Source organism: Emys orbicularis, chromosome 1 (assembly GCF_028017835.1).
Source record: "Emys orbicularis isolate rEmyOrb1 chromosome 1, rEmyOrb1.hap1, whole genome shotgun sequence".
In the NCBI taxonomy this organism is placed as follows: Eukaryota; Metazoa; Chordata; order Testudines; family Emydidae; genus Emys; species Emys orbicularis.
In genome coordinates this window covers 279,846,435-279,866,195 of record NC_088683.1, presented here as the reverse complement: position 1 = coordinate 279,866,195, position 19,761 = coordinate 279,846,435, and the positions used below count along the sequence as shown (strand labels likewise).

General features: G+C 39.0%; 1 protein-coding gene across 1 annotated transcript; it reads right to left on the bottom strand.

Annotated features, from left to right (window-relative positions):
- Nucleotides 1-9,733: 9,733 nt before the first annotated feature.
- On the bottom strand, nt 9,734-12,256 carry SLITRK6 (SLIT and NTRK like family member 6). Its single transcript, XM_065421971.1, has one exon. It carries the CDS (start codon nt 12,254-12,256, stop codon nt 9,734-9,736), a length of 2,523 nt encoding a protein of 840 aa, XP_065278043.1.
- Nucleotides 12,257-19,761: the final 7,505 nt, after the last annotated feature.

Here is a 19,761-nt window from a genome sequence, read left to right as displayed (position 1 = left end):
TGTTGTAGAAAATTAACGAAGCCAGAGAAAGCTTTAGTTACCTTAGCAAAATATGGCATAGACATCTGGATAATCATTGCTGTGAAACTAACATAGAATGTTAAATTCATGGTTGGGCCTGATCCAAAGTCTTCTGCAGTCAATGGAAGCCTTTCGATTAGGCCAAAAGTCTAAAATTAACAAATGTTGAAAGCATTTTTGAAAGGGATGATTTACATAGATATTTCTATGTGTAAATAATAAATATGTTGTACTTATTGTGGACATGATTGACTAAATATAACAGCATCAGGTCTGAACTGCAAGAACCCCTTATTGGCATCAAATGAATGGGGGAGGCAACATTGTGACAGATGATGTGGAAAAAGCTGAAGTATTCAATGCTTTTTTTGCCTCGGTCTTCACAGACAAGGTCAGCTCACAGACTGCTTCACTGGGCAACACAGTATGGGGAGGAGGTGAGCAGCCCTCAGTAGTGAAAGAACAGGTTAAGGAGTATTTAGAAAAGCTGGACGTGCACAAGTCCATGGGTCCAGATCTAATGCATCCAAGGGTGCTGAGGGAGCTGACTGATGGGATTGCAGAGCCATTGGCCATTATCTATGAAAACTCGTGGCGATCGGGGGGAGGTCCCAGACGATTGGAAAAAGGCAAATACAGTGACCATATTTAAAAAAGGGAAGAAAGAGAACCCAGGGAACTACAGACTGGTCAGCGTCACTTCAGTCCCTGGAAAAATCATGGAGCAGGTATTCAAGGAATCCATTTTGAAGCAGTTGGAGGAGAGGAAGGTGATCAGGAACAGTCAACATGGATTCACCAAGGGCAAGTCATGCATGACCAACCTGATTGCATTCTATGATGAGATAACTGGCTCTGTGGATATGGGGAAAGCGGTGGATGTGATATATCTGGACTTTAGCAAAGCTTTTGATACGGTCTCCCACAGTATTCTTGCCAGCAAGTTAAAAAAGTATTGATTGGATGAATGGACTATAAGGTGGATAGAAAGCTGGCTAGATTGTTGGGCTCAACGGGTAATGATCAATGGCTCAATGTTTAGTTGGCAGCTAGTATCAAGTGGAGTGCCCCAGGGGTCGGTCCTGGGGCTGGTTTTGTTCAACATCTTTATTAATGATCTGGATTATGGGATTAATTGCACCCTCAGCAAGTTCGCGGATGACACTAAATTGGGGGGAGAAGTAGATATGCTGGAGGGTAGGGATAGGGTCTAGAGTGACCTAGACAAATTGGAGGATTGGGCCAAAAGAAATCTGATGAGGTTCAACAAGGACAAATGCAGAGTCCTACACTTAGGAAGGAAGAATCCCATGAACCGCTATAGGCTGGGGACTGACTGGCTAAGCAGCAGTTCTGCGAAAAGGACCTGGGGATTACAGTCGACAAGAAGCTGGATATGTGTCAGCAGTGTGCCCTTGTTGCCAAGAAGGCCAACAGCATATTGGGCTGTATTAGTAGGAGCATTGCCATCAGATCAAGGGAAGTGATTATTCCCCTCTATTCAATACTGGTGAGGCCACACCTGGAGTATTGTGTCCAGTTTTGGTCCCCCCACTACAGAAGGGACGTGGACAAATTGGACAGCATCTAGCAGAGGGCAACAAAAATTATTAAGGGGCTGGGGCACATGACTTATGAGGCGCTGCTGAGGGAACTGGGGTATTTAATCTGCAGAAGAGGAGAGTGAGGGGGGATTTGATAGCAGCCTTCAACTACCTGAAGGGGGGTTCCATAGAGGATGGAGCTAAGCTGTTCTCAGTGGTGGCAGATGACAGAACAAGAAGCAATAATCTCAAGTTGCAGTGGGGGAAGTCTAGGTTGGATATTAGGAAACACTATTTCACTAGGAGAGTGATGAAGCACTGGAATGGGTTACCTAGGGAGGTAGTGGAATCTCCATCTGTAGAGGCTTTTAAGGCCCGGCTTAACAAAGCTTTAGCTGGCATGATTTAGTTGGTGTTGGTCCTGCTTTGAGCAGGGGATTGGACTAGATGACCTGCTCAGGTCTCTTCCAACCCTAATATTCTGTGATTCTATGAAATGGGAGCACTGATGGTTCTTAGGCCCATGATGTGCAATAGTTGCAGGACCTACTGAGCATGAGTCAGCCTTAATTTTATTATGACACAGTATAAAGATAGCTATCCTGAGCACAGAATCTCCCGTTGGGGAGTTCTATATTCATGAATGGCTAATGCAGGGGGGGCCAACCTGTGGCTCCGGAGCCACATGCGGCTCTTCAGAAATTAATATGCGGCTCCTTGTCTAGGGACCGACTCTGGGGCTGGAGTTACAGGCGCCAACTTTCCAATGCGCTGGGGGGTGCTCATTGCTCAACCCCTGGCTCTGCCACAGGAACTGCCTCCACTCCACCCCTTCCCCCCAACTCCCCTGAGCCTGCCATGCCCTCGCTCCTCCCCTGAGCCTCCTGCACGCCACAAAACAGCTGATTGGGAGGTGTGGCGCTGATCGGCAGGGCTGTCGGTGGGTGGGAGGCACTGGGAGCGGGGAGGGGGGGAAGGGAGGGAGGGAGCTGATGGGGAGTTGCTGATGTATTAGTGTGGCTCTTTGACAATGTACATTGGTAAATTCTGCCTCCTTCTCCGGCTCAGGTTGGCCACCCCGGGCTAATGGATAGGGATTTTTTTTTTTCAAATGCATCTCTTTTAGTTGTATGTTATTTAAAGATATGTATCTAATCCACGAGACAATTAAACACTTCATGCCTCGTTCACCACTCCCTAGCCCCTAGAGTAGTCATTTACATATACGCAAAGTGGGTATAAAATGCTATCCTTCTGATTTGTTAATGTTTTACACCCACCTTGAAATCATCAGGTGCAAAGCAGTGGACAGTCAGATTCTTCGTCCATAAATGCATTGTATCTCCTCATTCTCAATTTAAATCTGGATCTCAACCTGATGAGAAATAGTGCCACCATGTAAATCTACAGTATCTCGGGTATTGATACTTATCTGAACCTTAGGCCTTTTCTTAATCAGATTCAAGATTAAGCTATTTAATAATATTTAAACCAAAATGTGTATCCCTTATGGAAATGCCATATTAGCTTTGTACTTAAAACAATGTGAAAATGCTGTGCCGGCTCTTATCCAAAACAAAAATTGAGATTTAGTTTTATGAGCTGACAAAACCCAATTTTATTGCTAATTTAAAATGCTAATTTATGGTAACAGTTAAGATGATAGATTTTATCATATGTAAGGGGTTCCAGTCCTCTATTTGCTTGAAAATTATCGGAGGTACTTCTGTAATCTAAATGGTAAATTAACTACATCTGCCAGATTTGTAAGATTCCTAAAGCAAATGACCTCAAATACAAACCAATCTAGATAAGTGTATCTGCAATGAGACTAGGCTAAAATAAAGATTAACCAAGATTTGTTATGCAGTTCCCTTCTAAAATAATAATGATAACAAAGCCAGGGCTTCCCTCTCCCCCATCTTTGTTCCTTCCTAAAAGCATGAATTACAAGTAAGTGGTTTAAAATGTTGACTCGGGCCTGGATGCACAAAAGGAGTTACATACCTAAGTTCCAGTTTTGGCTCCAATGCAATGCACAAAACTCCTGCCTAACCCCTGTAGGTGCCTGAATTCACTCAGTACCTAAGTTTTCAGAGTAAAGGTTCCCTCTGCACCTAAATTTCTGCCTCTGGGCATGCATATTTTTGCCTCATTCTGGGCATCTGGGTATCTGTCTCACATCTAAGACCCAGAGAAATTCACAAACCAGGGAAGAATAGGTGTTTGGCTGCATGAGGGATTGGATTTGGTTGGCATGCTTAGAGGCCACCTATTGGACTGCGTCCCGTTCAAAATTTGGCCTGGGGTGGAAATGGTGGTGGCAGTACTCACCTTATAACTTTTAGCCCGGTGATTAGAGCATTTGCCTGGGATGTGTAAAACCCAGGCTCTTTTCACCCCCTCTACCAGAGGTGGAGAAAAATGTCAATAGGCGCCTCCTACCTCTTAGGGGAGTGCTCTAACCACTGAGTAATGGGATATTCTGATGTAGGTTTCCCACAATGTCTCCTGTCGGAGCTGTTCCCCTATGGATAAATAATCAAGTGATTGAAGCAGGGGGAGTGCTCCTACAATCTTCCACCTCGGACGTGGGTGCACTAACTATTGGACCATAGATTCTCTCTCTCTCTCTCTCTCTCTCTCTCTCTCTCTCTCTCTCTCTCTTCTTTCTGTCTGGCCCATGACTTTTCCACTCTGGATAGGTACTTAAATAGTCACTGGGCCAGACAGAGAGAGAGTGTGTGTGAGAATGATTCTGTAGTCCAGTAGTGAGGGCACCCATGCAGGTCCAGTCCCCCTGCTCCAATCACTCTTTCATTATTTATCCAGAGTACAACAGCTTCACCAGCAGAGATTGAGGAGCCACACATCAGACTATTCCATAGTTCAGTGATCACTTGAATAAGAGGTGAGAGATTTGTATTCAAATTCTTTCTCTTTGGGCAGAAGGGGTGAATTGAAGCTAGGTTTCCCAGACCCCAGGCAAGTTCTCTAACCAGTGGGATAAATGTTATAAGGCGAGCAGTGGCCTCCACCTCTTGCTTCTTTCCAAACAGCATAGGTGCCTTACTCCAAAGAGGATTCCTGCCTGTGAATCATAAGCAGATATAGATGCCTCCCTCCATCCTGGTCTTAAGCACCTATCTCTCTGAGGAGGCAGAATTAGAACACTGCCCTGTTGTCAGCACCTCCCACTGGCTAGCTTACGCTGGCTTTTCAGGATTGCAGTCTATGGTGCCTATCTCTCCCCATTCATTGTATAGGAGCCTAACCCAGGCTTTGTGAATTGCAGTGATTTTCCACATGCCTAAATGTAAGGTGTTGTGATGCTCAGCATAACTTCTTTTGTGAATCCAAGCTTCTGGCACTTCTGTATTGCAACACAAACTCTAGGTGCACATTTCAGGAGTTGTAACATGCATATATATTTGCACCCTATTCTTGAGTGACCCTATGAAAAGAAGTCATTTCAACTAAACAGCAATTGTCCATCACATCATACCATCAAGAACCTGAACAATATATGATGTTTTCATTCCTTTCTTGTTCTTGAGGTTAGCTGGTTTCTATCAAGTTGTGGCTGTTTCAGAAATTGCTCTGTTGTGTTAAAAAGCCAAGGCTGACTGTTAGCAGATGAGCAGGAAAGAGAATGTCATGCTGTATCTTTTCAGTATGGCAATTAACTTCCTAGTATTGATTCCAGTGGGTAGCTAATGTTATCGTCAATTTCTGATTCAGAGCAAGAAGGATTTAACATCTGTTATTGGGGCATGATCAAGAGTATCACAAACCTAGAGCACCATTAAGGGACAAATCCTTTGAAGCAGCACACAGCCTCAGTAGCTGATCCCTCTTCTCTGCCCCTAGTCCACCCTGATGGAACCACACAGTGAGCCCTCACAGACCTGCAAGGAATGTACAAACCCCATGGAGCCTCCCCAAACTCTGCAAATTCCTGTATACTGGAATAACAAAAGGGGAAATAAAAGAGTGATGCCTCTTTAGCGAATGTCACATTCTATCTCCTCATCTTGAAGGCAAATGTTTCCCTACCCGACCATGGTGCATTTAGCATCTCTACAAGACTAGCAAGTCATGTAAGTGTGCATGAGAAAGTGCATTGTGATTAATTTCCCTCATTTCACCATTATTTTCCCCTGTGAAACATTAGTTTTCTCTGTAGCAAATGCCTCTCTCCATTCATATACCAGAAAGTCCTCTGGCACAGATGTTTGGCCTTCCCAGTCAGCCTCATCTCTTCATTTTCTCATTCTTCCCAGGTAACAGATCTCTAGGTAGGTGTCACACAACACTTGCTGTTATGGAAGGATCAATTTTTGGCTTTTATTTCATGTAGAGGTAGGCCTCGCCAAATCCTCAGATTGCTATCATACCAAACACTGCTGATCTTGGGGAAAGCTTGGTTTCAGGTCTGGAACTTGTGGCGTGGATGCATCCCTGTAAAAAGTATGAACTCATATTCAGTTTGGAAATCCCTTACAAAAAAGGTCAAGCAACCATGTTAAAAGAGAAGAATGGATTGAAAATATTTGATCAGTCACATATTCAATGAGCCACTAGACTAACAGTAATTTTATGGTTGAGTCTTTTCTGTTCAGAAGCTTGCAGGGACATCATTGTAGGTAATATATGCATGCGCCATTATTTAAGAGGCTGTCAGGACACCTGTAGTAGGAAGAAAAGGGAAGAAAACATGAATTTGATTTTTATGTATGTTAAAAGATAAGAGGCAGATTAAAATAAGTATCTGCAAGAGACTGATGTAAGCTGTGTTTCTTGAGAGAACAGGGCCCTCTTGTTATTTAATACATTTTGTGTGCCAAACTGTCAGAAAAAAAATAACAGTGTCAGGTACCTTGAGGTGGCCTAACAACATAACAGTTATGTACCTGCCAACTGCACCAATATGTCTGCTGATGTGCTGTTCTTGCACTCAATTATTAACTACAGCACTGACATGAGAAAAAATGAATCCACTTTGTTTCAGACTGTCAGATATGCTGCACTTTCCAGCCTCCAATGTGTTGTCTCAGTGAAACATACATAAACCGTTTAACTTTGCCTGCCTCATGTGGAGGAGAACATGCCACAACAAGAGGACACTCCATCAGACCCCATCCAATTTCCCAGAAGAGATGCATTTCTAATTGCTGTGATGGAAACATTCCAGAGAACCTTCAGGCACAGGTTTTTCACCTATCATTTTTTTCTAGCTAGTTTTTTATTTATTTATTTGTTTTTAATCAGGAAGGGTTGTGGATGACATGTGCTTTACTCCAGTGATCCTTGGATGCTACAACAGCTACGTGGGGCTATTACACACCTCTCTAAATGAGAGCACCCCTGAGGCTGCCCTAATTTATGCAGGGATTGAACTAGCCCCCAGCAGACCTAGGCAGGGAGGAGGATCAAAGTTAGTCTAAAGCTCCCCTCCCCCCAGCTGTGGTGCGTGAAGCACTGACACAACTGAGCATCTGAGTTGCCATGACATAAATTGTACTCAACATTTTTCTGATGCTTTCAGTCTACAGTGAAAGAGCCTATTTTCCAGCATAGTTGTCCTCCACATTCTGCTAAGAAATCTTTAGCAGCTAAATAAAGTGTCATCTATGCATGTGGCACTTGTCTGTAGTCTGAAAGCATTTCCCTCAAACAGAAGCCTGAGGGCCTGATTCTCCACTGCTCTGCACCATAGCAATCAGAAGGCAGCATTATACACCCACGTTGCACTGGTGTAAATGACCATACAAGGGCAGAGAAGAATTAGGCCCAATTTGTTTCTTATTGCTTCTTTCCCCACCCTCCCCTCACCCCTGCTCTGACTTTGAAATCTCTGATAGTCCGGAGGGTTGATGGAAAAATATGAGTGTGAGGGAATTAATCCACCTATTCAAACTTATTTTTAATAGAGTACTATATATCTAGGCCCTGATCCAAAGTCCACAAAAGTCAATTCCATAAACTTCATTAGATTTTTAATCAGACCCTTAATGATATTATTACAGCTATCAGTACCTCTTACTACAATATGTTTTGTGACAGAATTTAGTTGTCAGTTTTCTATAATGATTTCTTTTGAGTGAAATGATGGTAACATTACTGTAGCTGTAGTATAACCAATCACTGTTCCTCACTCTCCTAGAACGCACTGTGGACGAACCTAAACTATGATAGGTTTTAGTCATAGCCAGAGCAAACAGCACTTATTGTCTTGCTACTGCAGTTTGATTCTTGGGAGCCAGCTAGTTTTACTGTCATGGCAACGTGATGATATCAACAAAATGTTGTTATGGAAGTTTGATCAGATAACAGTAAGGATACAGGGCCAGATCCTCGCCTTGTGTAAATCTGTATAGTACCACTGAAGTCAATAGCACTATGCAAACTTAAGAGCCAAGAAAATATAGTTTTCTATCGGATATCATGTTCCTTCAGAAACCCATATATAAGAAGTGTGGAGAACTCACAGCTAGGCAATAAAACTGCAGTAGGCTAAATTAAAGGAAGGGAATCTTTTTAATTAATTAATTTATTTATTTATTTTTTGGCTCTGAATTTATCGAGTCTACAGTTGTTAGTTTTAATCTATATATTTAGAAATCTATTAATTGATTCAGCCTTTCAATAGCTGTGCAATTGGAAATCAGAAAAAAAATATTCATGTGTAGTTGATTTACAAAAGATTTGTTTAAAAAGGAGGAGAAATGCAAGTCAGATTTTCAGTTTGGCACTGTGTCAGTCGTGCACAGAAACTGAATGGCCTTATTGCACAGTGAACAAGATGCTTCTGTCCACATGACAACAGAGAGAAGCTTCGTGTTTGACTCCTGAACAGATCTAAACTTGTGCATGCAGGTCTTGCTGTCTTGCTCTTTTTAAAAAAAGACTTTTAAGAAAATGACATTTTTTTTTAAAAAAAAAGCTTTATTTCCATTTTTGTTTATAGTGAGCAGTTTTGATTTGCTTGAAAGGCACCCAAGAAGTATTCCTTGTTGTGAACTGAAAAAGAATACAAAACTGTACAGAATAAATAGTTAATATAAATCTAGCTAGACTTTGTTGTAAAATAAAGCTGCAGGGCTCCACACTCTAAGCCACTTTTACCTCTTAACAGGAGAAGTGTCTTTTTGCTGTTAATGTGTAGCAAAATGTAGAGAATTGATACAAACAACAACAAAATATTCTCCCCCCCCCCCCATATCTGGAAGTTACTGGCCATAGTGTACTTATTTCTGTATTTCTGCCAGGAATATTCAAAGCCGCCACAGGAGCCAGTTATATAAAAGAAATCAAACTCATTAGGTGCACTAATGTATTTACAGCTGATTCTCAGTAGCTTTCAGAATTGCCCTGGCTTATGAGTTGAAACACCAGTGATGCACAACATTTTATAGCAGCAGAACAAGAGAAGATTGTCCAAATTTGAGTAAAACTGTCAGATAGGGAAAGTAGCAGAAAGCTTTGTTGATGTCTCTTAAAGTGTTGGTAATTATCTTTATACATATATTTTCCATCCACATACTGTAATAATGTGATAAATTAAGTCCCACGTAAAAGATACTTAAATGTTTGCAGGCACTGGATGCCTATACAATTAAATATCTTTTTTTCTTTTTTTTTCTTTTTAACTGACATTTAATATGACAAAGCTTCATTTCCTTTTGTATTTATTATAAGGGCATGGTAAGTGCAGTTGTAGACAATGTTCACATATGTAGTGCATGTACTAATACCTAACCAATACATATTAACCTTTATAACTATATAATCATGTACTTAAAAATGTAATCCAATTAAATTGAGAGAAAAGAAAGAAGTACAAATAACATAAAAGGTTTATCCTAGGTTAGGTACAGAATGGGGAGTGCCATACAGACCTTTTAACACCCCCCCCCCCCCCCCAAGGAATATGGCAGTCTTTCTCCCACAGTTCAATCACACAGAGATCATGTTTCAATTGGGGTAAGACATATTGCCTGCAAACTTCCGCATGGCTTCCCACAGTGATCCCTGAGTTTTTGTTAGGATTACTGCTGTGCTTTAGTCCTGATGGATGATACATTATTATAAGGCACTTTTATTTACAATGTTCTGACTTAATATAGAATTACAGATTTTCTGTCCCAGTCCAAAGTAATATCATTTTATGTTTGCTGTTCCAGGACTTCCAGGTAGTCAGGCTCAGCATGTAAGTTAGCTTTGAGCTCAAAATACTCATTTTTAGTCTGCTCAAGCAAAACCTTTCTTGGTCTGGAGTACATTAATGTCTCCATTAACTTTAGCTCCTCATGTGTTCCAGGATAATGTACTTCCATGTCAGGCTGGAGCTGGACAATATTTTTCCTTAGATACTCAGTGATCCCTAGCTGCTGGAGTTCTCTTTCTTTCTCAAGAATGTTTCTGTATAAGGAGCTGGCATCCTGAAAGGTCAGAAATTCAGATGATTGGTCTGTACATTTGTATTTGACATTTGAACCTGTGAGAGGAGAATTGTTCTCTCTTTCCAGAAGATTTCTGCGGACATGTCTGGAGTCATTCATATCCTTTTCATTTCCCTCCTCCTGTTGTTCTGTCTGTTTGGGGCTGAAGGATGGACTTCGATAAACTTGAACCATGGGACTGATCATGCGTTGCTCATAGAGAGTTGGTGCTGGACGCTCAGTTGTGTGGTGTGTTGTTTTGTGACCATACATGCTGTACTGGAGATGAACTGGGCTACTGTCCCTCATGTGTTCATCTGCCTGTTTCTTTTTGTGTCGTCTCCGCCGATGCAGAACAAGGACAACTATTCCTGCTGCACAAAATACAATCGTAATAAACACAATTAGGAGCCCTAGGATTAAAACAGAAAGTGGGACAGCATCTGTAAGTGATCGAAGAATAGTGTCCGCAGTATTGGTGGTTGTAGAAGAAGTTGTCACAACTATAAAGCTAGCATGGGTTGGCAGGGCTGGGCTATTTATTAGTCCTGGGCATAAGACTTCACTGTTCAGAGATTTCAATTCTTTTTTTGCTAGGTGCCCTGGGGATTTACAGAAAATGTCACCCATCATGATGTTCTTATTCAACTTTTGTATCCACTGTTGCAGCCCAACTGAATCACAAGTACAGTCCCAAGGGTTGTCCTCAAGTTCAATTTGTACCAACAAATCCAGTTCATCCAAGACAGTGCTCACAGGCAAATGGGTAAACTGGTTTGTTTTAAGGTTTAGCCTGGCTAGTGGCACCCCTGAGAAAACATGGGGTGGTAAAGTTTGAAGAAGGTTGTTGTTTAAATATAACACCTTAAGTTTTGGCATCATGTTAAATGTCCCTGGCAAAACTTCCTTGATGGCATTGTATTCAAGATACAAATACTCAAGGTGCTGAAGACCAAGGAAGAGACTCTGACTTAACTTCGTAAGATGATTGCCATTTAGATATAGCTTCTGCAATCTCATTAGATTCATAAATGATCCTTCTTCAAGGATTTCAATACGATTGTTTCCCAAGTGAAGCATTTCCAGGCTAGCATAGTCCACCAGATCTGATTTCAGCAATGTTTGAATAATGTTTCCAGCTAGAATAAGCTTTCTAGGGTTTGGAGGAGGGGGACCTAAATCAGACAAGCTTTCGATATTTCGATCCTGGCAGTGAATTAGAACTCCTGACAGGATATGGCTGGTGCAGTGACAGGGTACAGGACAGTATATTCCTGGAAGCTGAGTAGCTGGCTTTGTGGCATGAAGCACTAAACCTGGTTCCTTGGTAGGAGCTTTCAGGACAGGGATCACCTTGGCTGGTAGGTGGCTATCACTTATAGAGGTGGTTACTACCAAGGGCAAGGACCCTGAAGGATCTTCAAGTTCATTTATAGGGTGAGTGGGACAGAGCAATTCTTTTTTTAATCTTCTTAGGATGCTGCCTTTGATAACTGGAGGGCTGTTGCACACAACATCACCTATTATAGACTGGGGAGGCATGTTTTCCAGCCATATCTTCAGCTGCAGTAAGTCACAATTACAGGCCCATTTGTTGTCTTCCAGCTGAAGGTCCAGTATTCGACCAATATGCTCTAAAAAGCCAACATATGGCAGTGTCTGTAACTGGTTTCCACGAAGATCTAAGTGGGTCAACGGCACAAAGCGAAATATGTTAGGAGGGAGAAACTCAATGGCATTGTCATTTAAAATAAGCACTTTAAGTCTGTTGAGTTTGCTAAAGGCACTTGCTTCAATCACGGTGATGAAATTGTTGTCTGCTTGAAGAAACTCCAGATTTTCAAGTCCCTGAAAAGTATCCTCTTTAAGTATTTCTAATGAATTGTGATTGATATGAAGTTGCTTAAGAAGACTGAGACCATTAAAAGCTCCAGGTTCAATATCTGCAATATTATTAAATCCAACATGTAGTGAGATAGCATTGATGAGGCCAGCAAAATCATTCATATGTAACGTGGTCAAGCCATTGTTCAGCAGGTTAAGATGGAAAGGCTGTGATGGTGGGACATTTATTTGTGATAACATTTTGATACCTCTTTCTTCACAGTTTATAATCAAGATATCATCCTTTTCTTCACAAGAACACAGATTTTCACAAGATCCTCTCGCTGAAGACAAAGAAGTCTGAGATTGTAGTAAATCCGAGGCAACCACAACTGAACATAACATAAAAATCCAGAGCTTCATTGTTGCCAGTAGGTCCTGTAAAATAAAAATGAATTGAGTTTATCATTTCAGATTTGAAAAAAAAAAAAAACTTGAAAGTTCCCCAAACTTACCTAAAAAATTTATCCTTAAAAAAAGATATTGTGTTCTATCAAATATTTTAATGATTCTTTAAGAAATGCAACACTTGATTAGTTCTAACCATTAAATATAGCATGAAGGTCATAACACAGAAGCACTTCAGTATTTTTATGTTGCAACAACACAGCATGCAGGGCTCATGAAAATTATGTTCTTATTTATGGAGTGCCATATACGTTCGTGGTGCTTTGTAGAAAAACAAACAAGCAAACAAAAAGACATTTTCACCTTTGATGGGCATGCAGTGCTGCAGTTTTTAGGAAATTGCAACAGATAGACATTAACAGGCTATATGACTGAACAGAAGTTTCATAATAAACCAATCTCGGTTCAGTTCCAACAATCTATTGTCTATCAAATGTTTATTCAGCCAGCATGTGGAGGGCTTTTTCTTTGCCTGTTTCTGCAACTTATCTGTAAATTGAAATGGAACTTCCTCTGCAATCCTAATACCCCAAAACTGAGAACAATTAGTGATTTTTCCCTTTGTTTAAATATGTATGTGCTGTATTTATATTTTAAATATAGCTGTGGGTAGATACACATACACACCCTACCCACACATTCATATATTTAGGGAGCTTATACATGCACATGTTTTATTGATATAAGTATAATATATTTGTGCATTCAATATGTAAACTAAGTTTACTAGCAATAAAAGAATAACAGTGAAGTATAAATAGAAAGAAATAGGTTGGCAATATACAATATATTGAATTGGACATTTTTCCTCTTAATAATTAATATTAGTATCATTCTAAAATGCACACAGCAAGAGATTTGTCATTAACAATTAGCAATGATGGATGACATCATCTGCACTGTGTAATTTAAGCTATTATCTTGAAAACCATTGGTCTCAAAATTTAGGATGCATGAAAAATGTATCAGAACTGTCCAACTATTACATCAGGAACAGAAACTGGTGAACATTATATATTTTCAATTAAGTATCTGTTTGGCACAGGTCTTACTGAGATGAGATTAGTTTGTTACTGTTCATATGAGGGTTCTGTGTGTTTCTTTTTTTATAGTAAGGTTGTCTTATTACCAAAGAGCAAAGATATTTATTTTTGCATTGGATGAAGTCACATGTCTGTTTACAATCTATTATTAAAGTAAATACTTCCACATTTCCAACAAGAAAAGGATGATTTGAAACACATTCCATGCAAGAATTTCCCTTCACTGCACTATTTATTCCAGAACTGAACAATATTGCTTGAAGAAACCTGTGTCATAAAGGTCACTTGATCTTTTTAAGTGAGCTATTGAAACAGGCTTTGGAGTGCAGAATGTCATCACACAATTAACCAGCAGAATTGCTGCTTTATGAGGAAGTTGCAAGAATCTATGTAATTATGCTTATGGACATTCTCAGAATTTGGTCATGTATTTTGGCATCACATCAGCAATTATAATTTAGATGCATATCTTATTCTTACTGCACCACTCATTCAGACTTCAGTTAGTCTTCTCATCTAGACTTCTCTTGCAACTTGATGAGAGGACTTCCAGAGGAGGCACTCAGATACCATCCTTGTGAATGCTACTGAAATGCTTATAAGTCAGTAAGCACTAGTTTGTGCACATTGAGTAATACCTTATTTCACAGTTGTCCCATTGATTTCAGTGGAGAAAGGTGCTTCCCACCATGAGTAAAGGTGACAGAATCTGTTACTAAACGTATCTGATTCATGCATCTTTTTCAGTAGAAACAAAACATATTTTTGTTGGATCACAGAGTAGTTCTTGAACATAGTCTATTCTAGTTAGCTGGTTAAATTTAACTTGCATAGTGTCTGAGCCTCTGGTTTTCCATAAAGTATTGGGAAAGACACAATATGCAGAAATCTTATTCCAAAGTATTCAGATTAATGCCAGCATGATATTGTGTTAAAGAAAACTGTATTCATTCACTAGCATTCTTTTCAGTAACCTAAGGTGAAAAATGAAGCTTCTGGTAACAATTACCCATAACAAACCTATTGTGTTGCTAATTAGCCTTTATTTTCTGTAACTTGTTTCTGTATAAGGACACCAGCATAGTTGTGCATTGTTTTTAAATTGTAGTTTTTATGAGGGCCCAGAGCAAAATTAAGTGAAATAAATCAAAATATATTAATCTGAAATGCATGTTGCATTTTAATACATATTGCAAAAATGATTTTTTTTAAAAATGAAAGACCTCTCATCATTTTTTTAAAGATGAAAGTAAGAACATTTGTAACCAATTGGAAAACATTCCTATTTTAATCATTATCATACTTTTGTGGGGATCGTTGCAAAAATTCTCTCTCTCTCTCTCTCTCTCTCACGCGCACACACACACACACAAACACACACACAGTAGAAAGACATTGGGAACTTCTAAATATTTTGTAAGTATTGGGTGAGAACTGATTGGCATTTCTTTTTAAATTTTCAGTCTGTGCACGCGGAGCAAGTAAATCTAGCCTTAAATGGGCTCCACTCTTCTTTTAAAATAGCAGATACTTTTATGTAACAGATGATTAACATTGTGTTGAAAGAACTCACAGTAAAGATTGAATATACATTTCATTTTAAAATACTGGACTAATTATTATCCTGTTTCATTTAGTGAAGTGTTATAAGAAATGTCAGGTGGTAACTTAGTTTTAATAACCGCTTACTGTAATTGTTCTTTCACAGTTTTTATAAAAAAAGACTAGTGAATTCCAGAGTCTTTCCTACCAGGCAAATTTGCAGCATATATAGAAGTAGTGAGTTATGAGTCCCTTAAGGCAAATTTGCAATATGCTTGAGAAGCAATGAAATAATAAAATCTTCTTTTAAAAAAATTAGTCTCTTTTTTATTTGATCTTACTCTTGATACAAATATGTGTAAAGTGAGTGATGAAGTATTCCAAAGCCTCAGGTTAAGCAAGGGGAATGTGCAGTGTATAAAATCCTTCAAGCCTGCTTGTTAATTCTGGATACAAGCACAGTTGGATGATGTATTTTAAGAGTAACGTCATACTTCAGAAAAGCACTTCTTTAATCCATGCTACAGTGCATGCTACAATCTAAAACTACTCTCTCTTTGCCTGCTGAGCAACTACATGTATTGAAAACTGTTCAGTGAAAAAGGTACCCGGAACAGTGCTTGAAATATCAGTGGGTAAATCTATACAGATTTCTATCATTTAACTGTAAAGTTAACCAAAGTAATACAGGAAAATAAAATCAATTGGTGCTAAACAGACAGAGAAAAAGTGAGGAAATTCACTTGAGATAATTAGCTAACTGGAAGCTCTCTTACCTGTACAGAGGCAACACTCCCTGACACGATCAATAATGCACAATTTGAGTAGATGTTCGAATGCAATTCAGGTTCTCTTTAAAAAAAAAATGTACACTTTCTTCCAAATTTTCACTTTGCTGCAAGCTTTTGTACAGTTCCAGCTGCCTTAAGTTAAAGGTCCATGTCAAAAAAACTAAGTATAGAGCATTTCACTGGAATAATAATAATAATAATACATAAAATCTCTCAGGCAGAGTGCACTCTAGACCATCCTGAAAGCAGTTGTCCCTGTTCCTCAATTAAAATTCACAGCATACTTCCCATCTATGCTGACTTTTCTGCATATAGTTAACCATTTGCAAGCTTTTGGATGCAGTAAATAAACAAGATGTTCAGCAGAGCTTAAACTGATCCCTCTTGGTTTGTTAGATTTTTAGATCCAAGCTGCTTCTGCTTCTGTGTTCTCTCTCTTCTTTCTAGTCTTTCTTGTTACCTCAGTTTGTTATTAGTCAGATTGCCAGGGGCTGGGAGGTAGGCGTAAATAAAAAGACTTCTTGGCTTTTGACTCAGCCTTTAAGCCCTTCCCCTTCCCCATCAGAGAGCTTTAATCTGCCAGTGTCATTTAATACAAGATACAGCTCCACCTTGGGACAGCTCAGCTCCACCTCCTCCTGCAATTTGTCTCACCTCCTCTTTTTCCTTTTCTAATTGAACCTTCTGAAAATAAAATCCAGCTAAATCTTCTGTAGATCACTTAAGATCTATTAATGGCTGATTTTGCAAGACAATAAATCTCTACCACAGCTCCTGCAGCTTTTTCTGTTTGCAGACATACAGTAAATGTATGTCTTTCTGATATATATTTTAAATGCTGAAAATACCCCCAAACCAAATGCATGTTTCCCACCCAACAATAGCTACCATAAGGAAAAATCTTATCTTCCACTGGAACAAAATGCCTGTGATAATCATATGAAGGATTTATAAAAGTGTAAAGCTGCACATTAGATCTTTACTCCAATTCACACAATGTGGTAGGTTAAATAGTTGAGGGGTGTGTGTGTGTGTTTGTGTGTGTGTGTGTGTGTGTGTGTGTGTGTGTGTATACAGTGGCTTTAGAGGTTTTACTTTTGCAGCAAAAGAATGTTATGGTACATTGGTGTTTATGTTCATAGAGTGATTGCAGTGAGTGCACTTAAAAAATTCCCCATCTTCTCTAGTGGAGGGAGTTTCAGCTTGATTTTAATTGACTGTTTTCCAGATGTTAGGATAATATATTGGTATTAATGTACATTGTGTTGTATTCTGTTTGGCATGAAACAATGTGTTTACAAAAAACGACTTTTTTTTCTTGAAATCAAGCTAATATTGAGATAATATTTACATTTGTGTTCTAAACATGTAATTATTAATAATTGTTTATTACGTGGAAGAATACAAGGATTGTATGTCCCAGAATTATCAGCCAGATTCTGACATCCTTATTCATGCTGAGTATTGCATTACTCTATGAGTAGCCTTATTGACTTTGTAAGGGCTATTTGTGGAGTCAAGTACTATGCCATGTGACTAGGATTATCAGAATCTTGTCCAGTTTTTGTAAGTGTACATTAATTTTATGTTCAGCATAGTTAGTTCTTCATTATTTCATTCCCTACATATAAAATACTGTTATTTTTTTAAAAAAATGTTTCAGAATAATTAGAGATAAATAATTCATCACAAATAATGTATTCAATAGACTTTAATCCTTTTTTCTGCTTACAGAATATCCATAAGCTGATCTCACTTTATTCAAATATATGTCTTACTTGACAACATTTGACAAACATTTTGAGAACCTTATTTAATTTGCTAGATTAACTGAAAATGATTTTCTGTGAATATACCGTGGTCCTTCACTAGTTGTAACTGGTCAAACAAGCTAAATGATATTATTTCTGATTTGCATTCCTGGTATGAATACTTGTGCATAAAAACATTGTTTGTTTTTTGATTGTTCAAGACAGTAAAACAAATTAAAATGTTCACAGAAATCAACCACATTAATTTAAAAATTAGGCAGAGTAATCATGGAATGTTTGTGTAGTCTCTGCCAGTTCTAAAATTAATGGGCCAGTTCAGCCATGCCAGTTGGCTTTGTAAAAATATTTTCATTGATTCCCCCCCCCCCCAAAAAAAATTAAGATTTATTACTTGGTAAGTGATTTGTATTAACTAAGGTCTTGCTCTTGCAACTGCTTCTGCATGGACAGACCCCTGAACTTACGTGGCGGTCAAGGTCTACTGATGTATTGGTTGCAGTGAAATTTAAGTATTTCCCTATGTCTCTGTTATCTAGTAATCCAAGAAAATAATTACAACTAATGTGACTAGTGATCCTGCAGTTGGGTATATGTTGATGAACTCCTATGTCCATACAGAAGTCCATTGTCTTCAGTGGGATTACATGCAGTTGCAAATATCTGACCATATAGTTCTGACCACAGGACAGCATCTGAACACCTAATTTTAAATTATATAATTTAAATTAACAAAAGGTCTAAATAAGAGAGGATAAAATCGATTGCCTTGCAAGAAAAAATTACCTGTCCCAGGAAACTTAATTTTTAAAGCACCTAATTGCAAAATGTAATTGAGAGATGCTCTCCCTAAACAGAGCTGCTCTTCAAACATTCACCTTATCAATCACTTTGACTGTTCTAAAGTTTGTTAAGCAGCACTAAAATATCCACAACTGTCAGCCTTACTTATTTCCCAAAGGGCCTAAAGGTTTTATGGCACTCACTGCTCTTTACCTTTTCACAAAGTACAGTATCTTCTCCATATTAGAAATAAGTACACAATATCCTTCTTACCATACATACATTCTATGTATTTTTTTTCCAGGGCCAGATAATTCTCTCCATTATTATATGTACACATAAATATGTAAGCTATAGTACCTGGAGAGGTCCAACTTCAATCCATGAAAACAGGGATATCCAGAATTAAGGACTTTTATTTCATTCTTTGCCCAGCTGTTATGAGTCATTCTTAGTTATATCATATGTTGTATGTGACACTGCACATTGACAGCTGCTAGATTTAGGCATTTCATATAAGTTTAATAAAAGATTACTTGACTCTGAATTGCATGATTTGTGAATTTCAATATCATCAAAATATGGCAGAAGTTCAGCTGGGATTCTCTGTTTCCCTCTTAATTCTCTGTTACTTAATGGTACCCTCACTCCAATTTCACAAATATTGGAAGAGGCTCCTTTGAAGGGTAGATTGAAGTCCTTAGAAAACAATATCAATCCTTTGCACTTCCTCTCATCCAAAGCATGAGAGTGCCACCTCCAAAATACTTCCAAGGACTTTGCCAAATTGAGAGATATTGGATCCAAACTTGGGAACCAGACTCAAAGTTATGTTGGACCCTGTAACATTACTTTACTATAGATATTTGTCTATAGTTTGTATTTTTTTTTTATTACAGTGTTTAAAAACAAGAGAGCGTGACAAGGGAGATGGAAATCTATCACTGAAATAACTGGTTCTTCAGTTAATGGTGATAATGGCTCCTCTGTGCATTTACTGTTTCAATGGACATGTAAAAGACTCTCCCATTATTCATATTTCATCCACACTTATCAATATGCATTTAACCAGCCATTAATCTGCATATGGAATGCTTGAGCTAAATACTGCCTCTTACCATATCTGCAACACCAAGCCCTAGGTTTGTCTGCAGTGTATGAGATCTGCTTGTATTGGTGGGCTCTGAAGGGCTCCCTTTTTCTACATTTCCTATGAGGAAAGGGAAATTACTTACCTCTGTAACTGGAGTTCCTAGAGATGTATGGTCCCTATATGTATTCCTATGAGGGGTATGCATGCATGCCATGCACCTGAGACCAGAGAATTCTTGTAAGTAGTGTCTGTTTCTCCACACCTGTGCCCTTGCTCTTCTCATGCACCACACCAACCGCCTCTTCAGTTCCTTCTCCTACCATGAATCAGACTTGATCCAACATGATCCGAAACAGAGGGGAAGGAGTGGTGGTGGGTCGTGGTGGAATACAGATAGGGACCATGCATCTTGAGGAACTCCAGTTACAAAGTAAGTAAC

What these genes read in the sequence shown, in the direction of transcription:
- SLITRK6 (XM_065421971.1), bottom strand. Translation starts at nt 12,256, where the DNA reads ATGAAGCTCTGGATTTTTATGTTATGTTCAGTTGTGGTTGCCTCGGAT.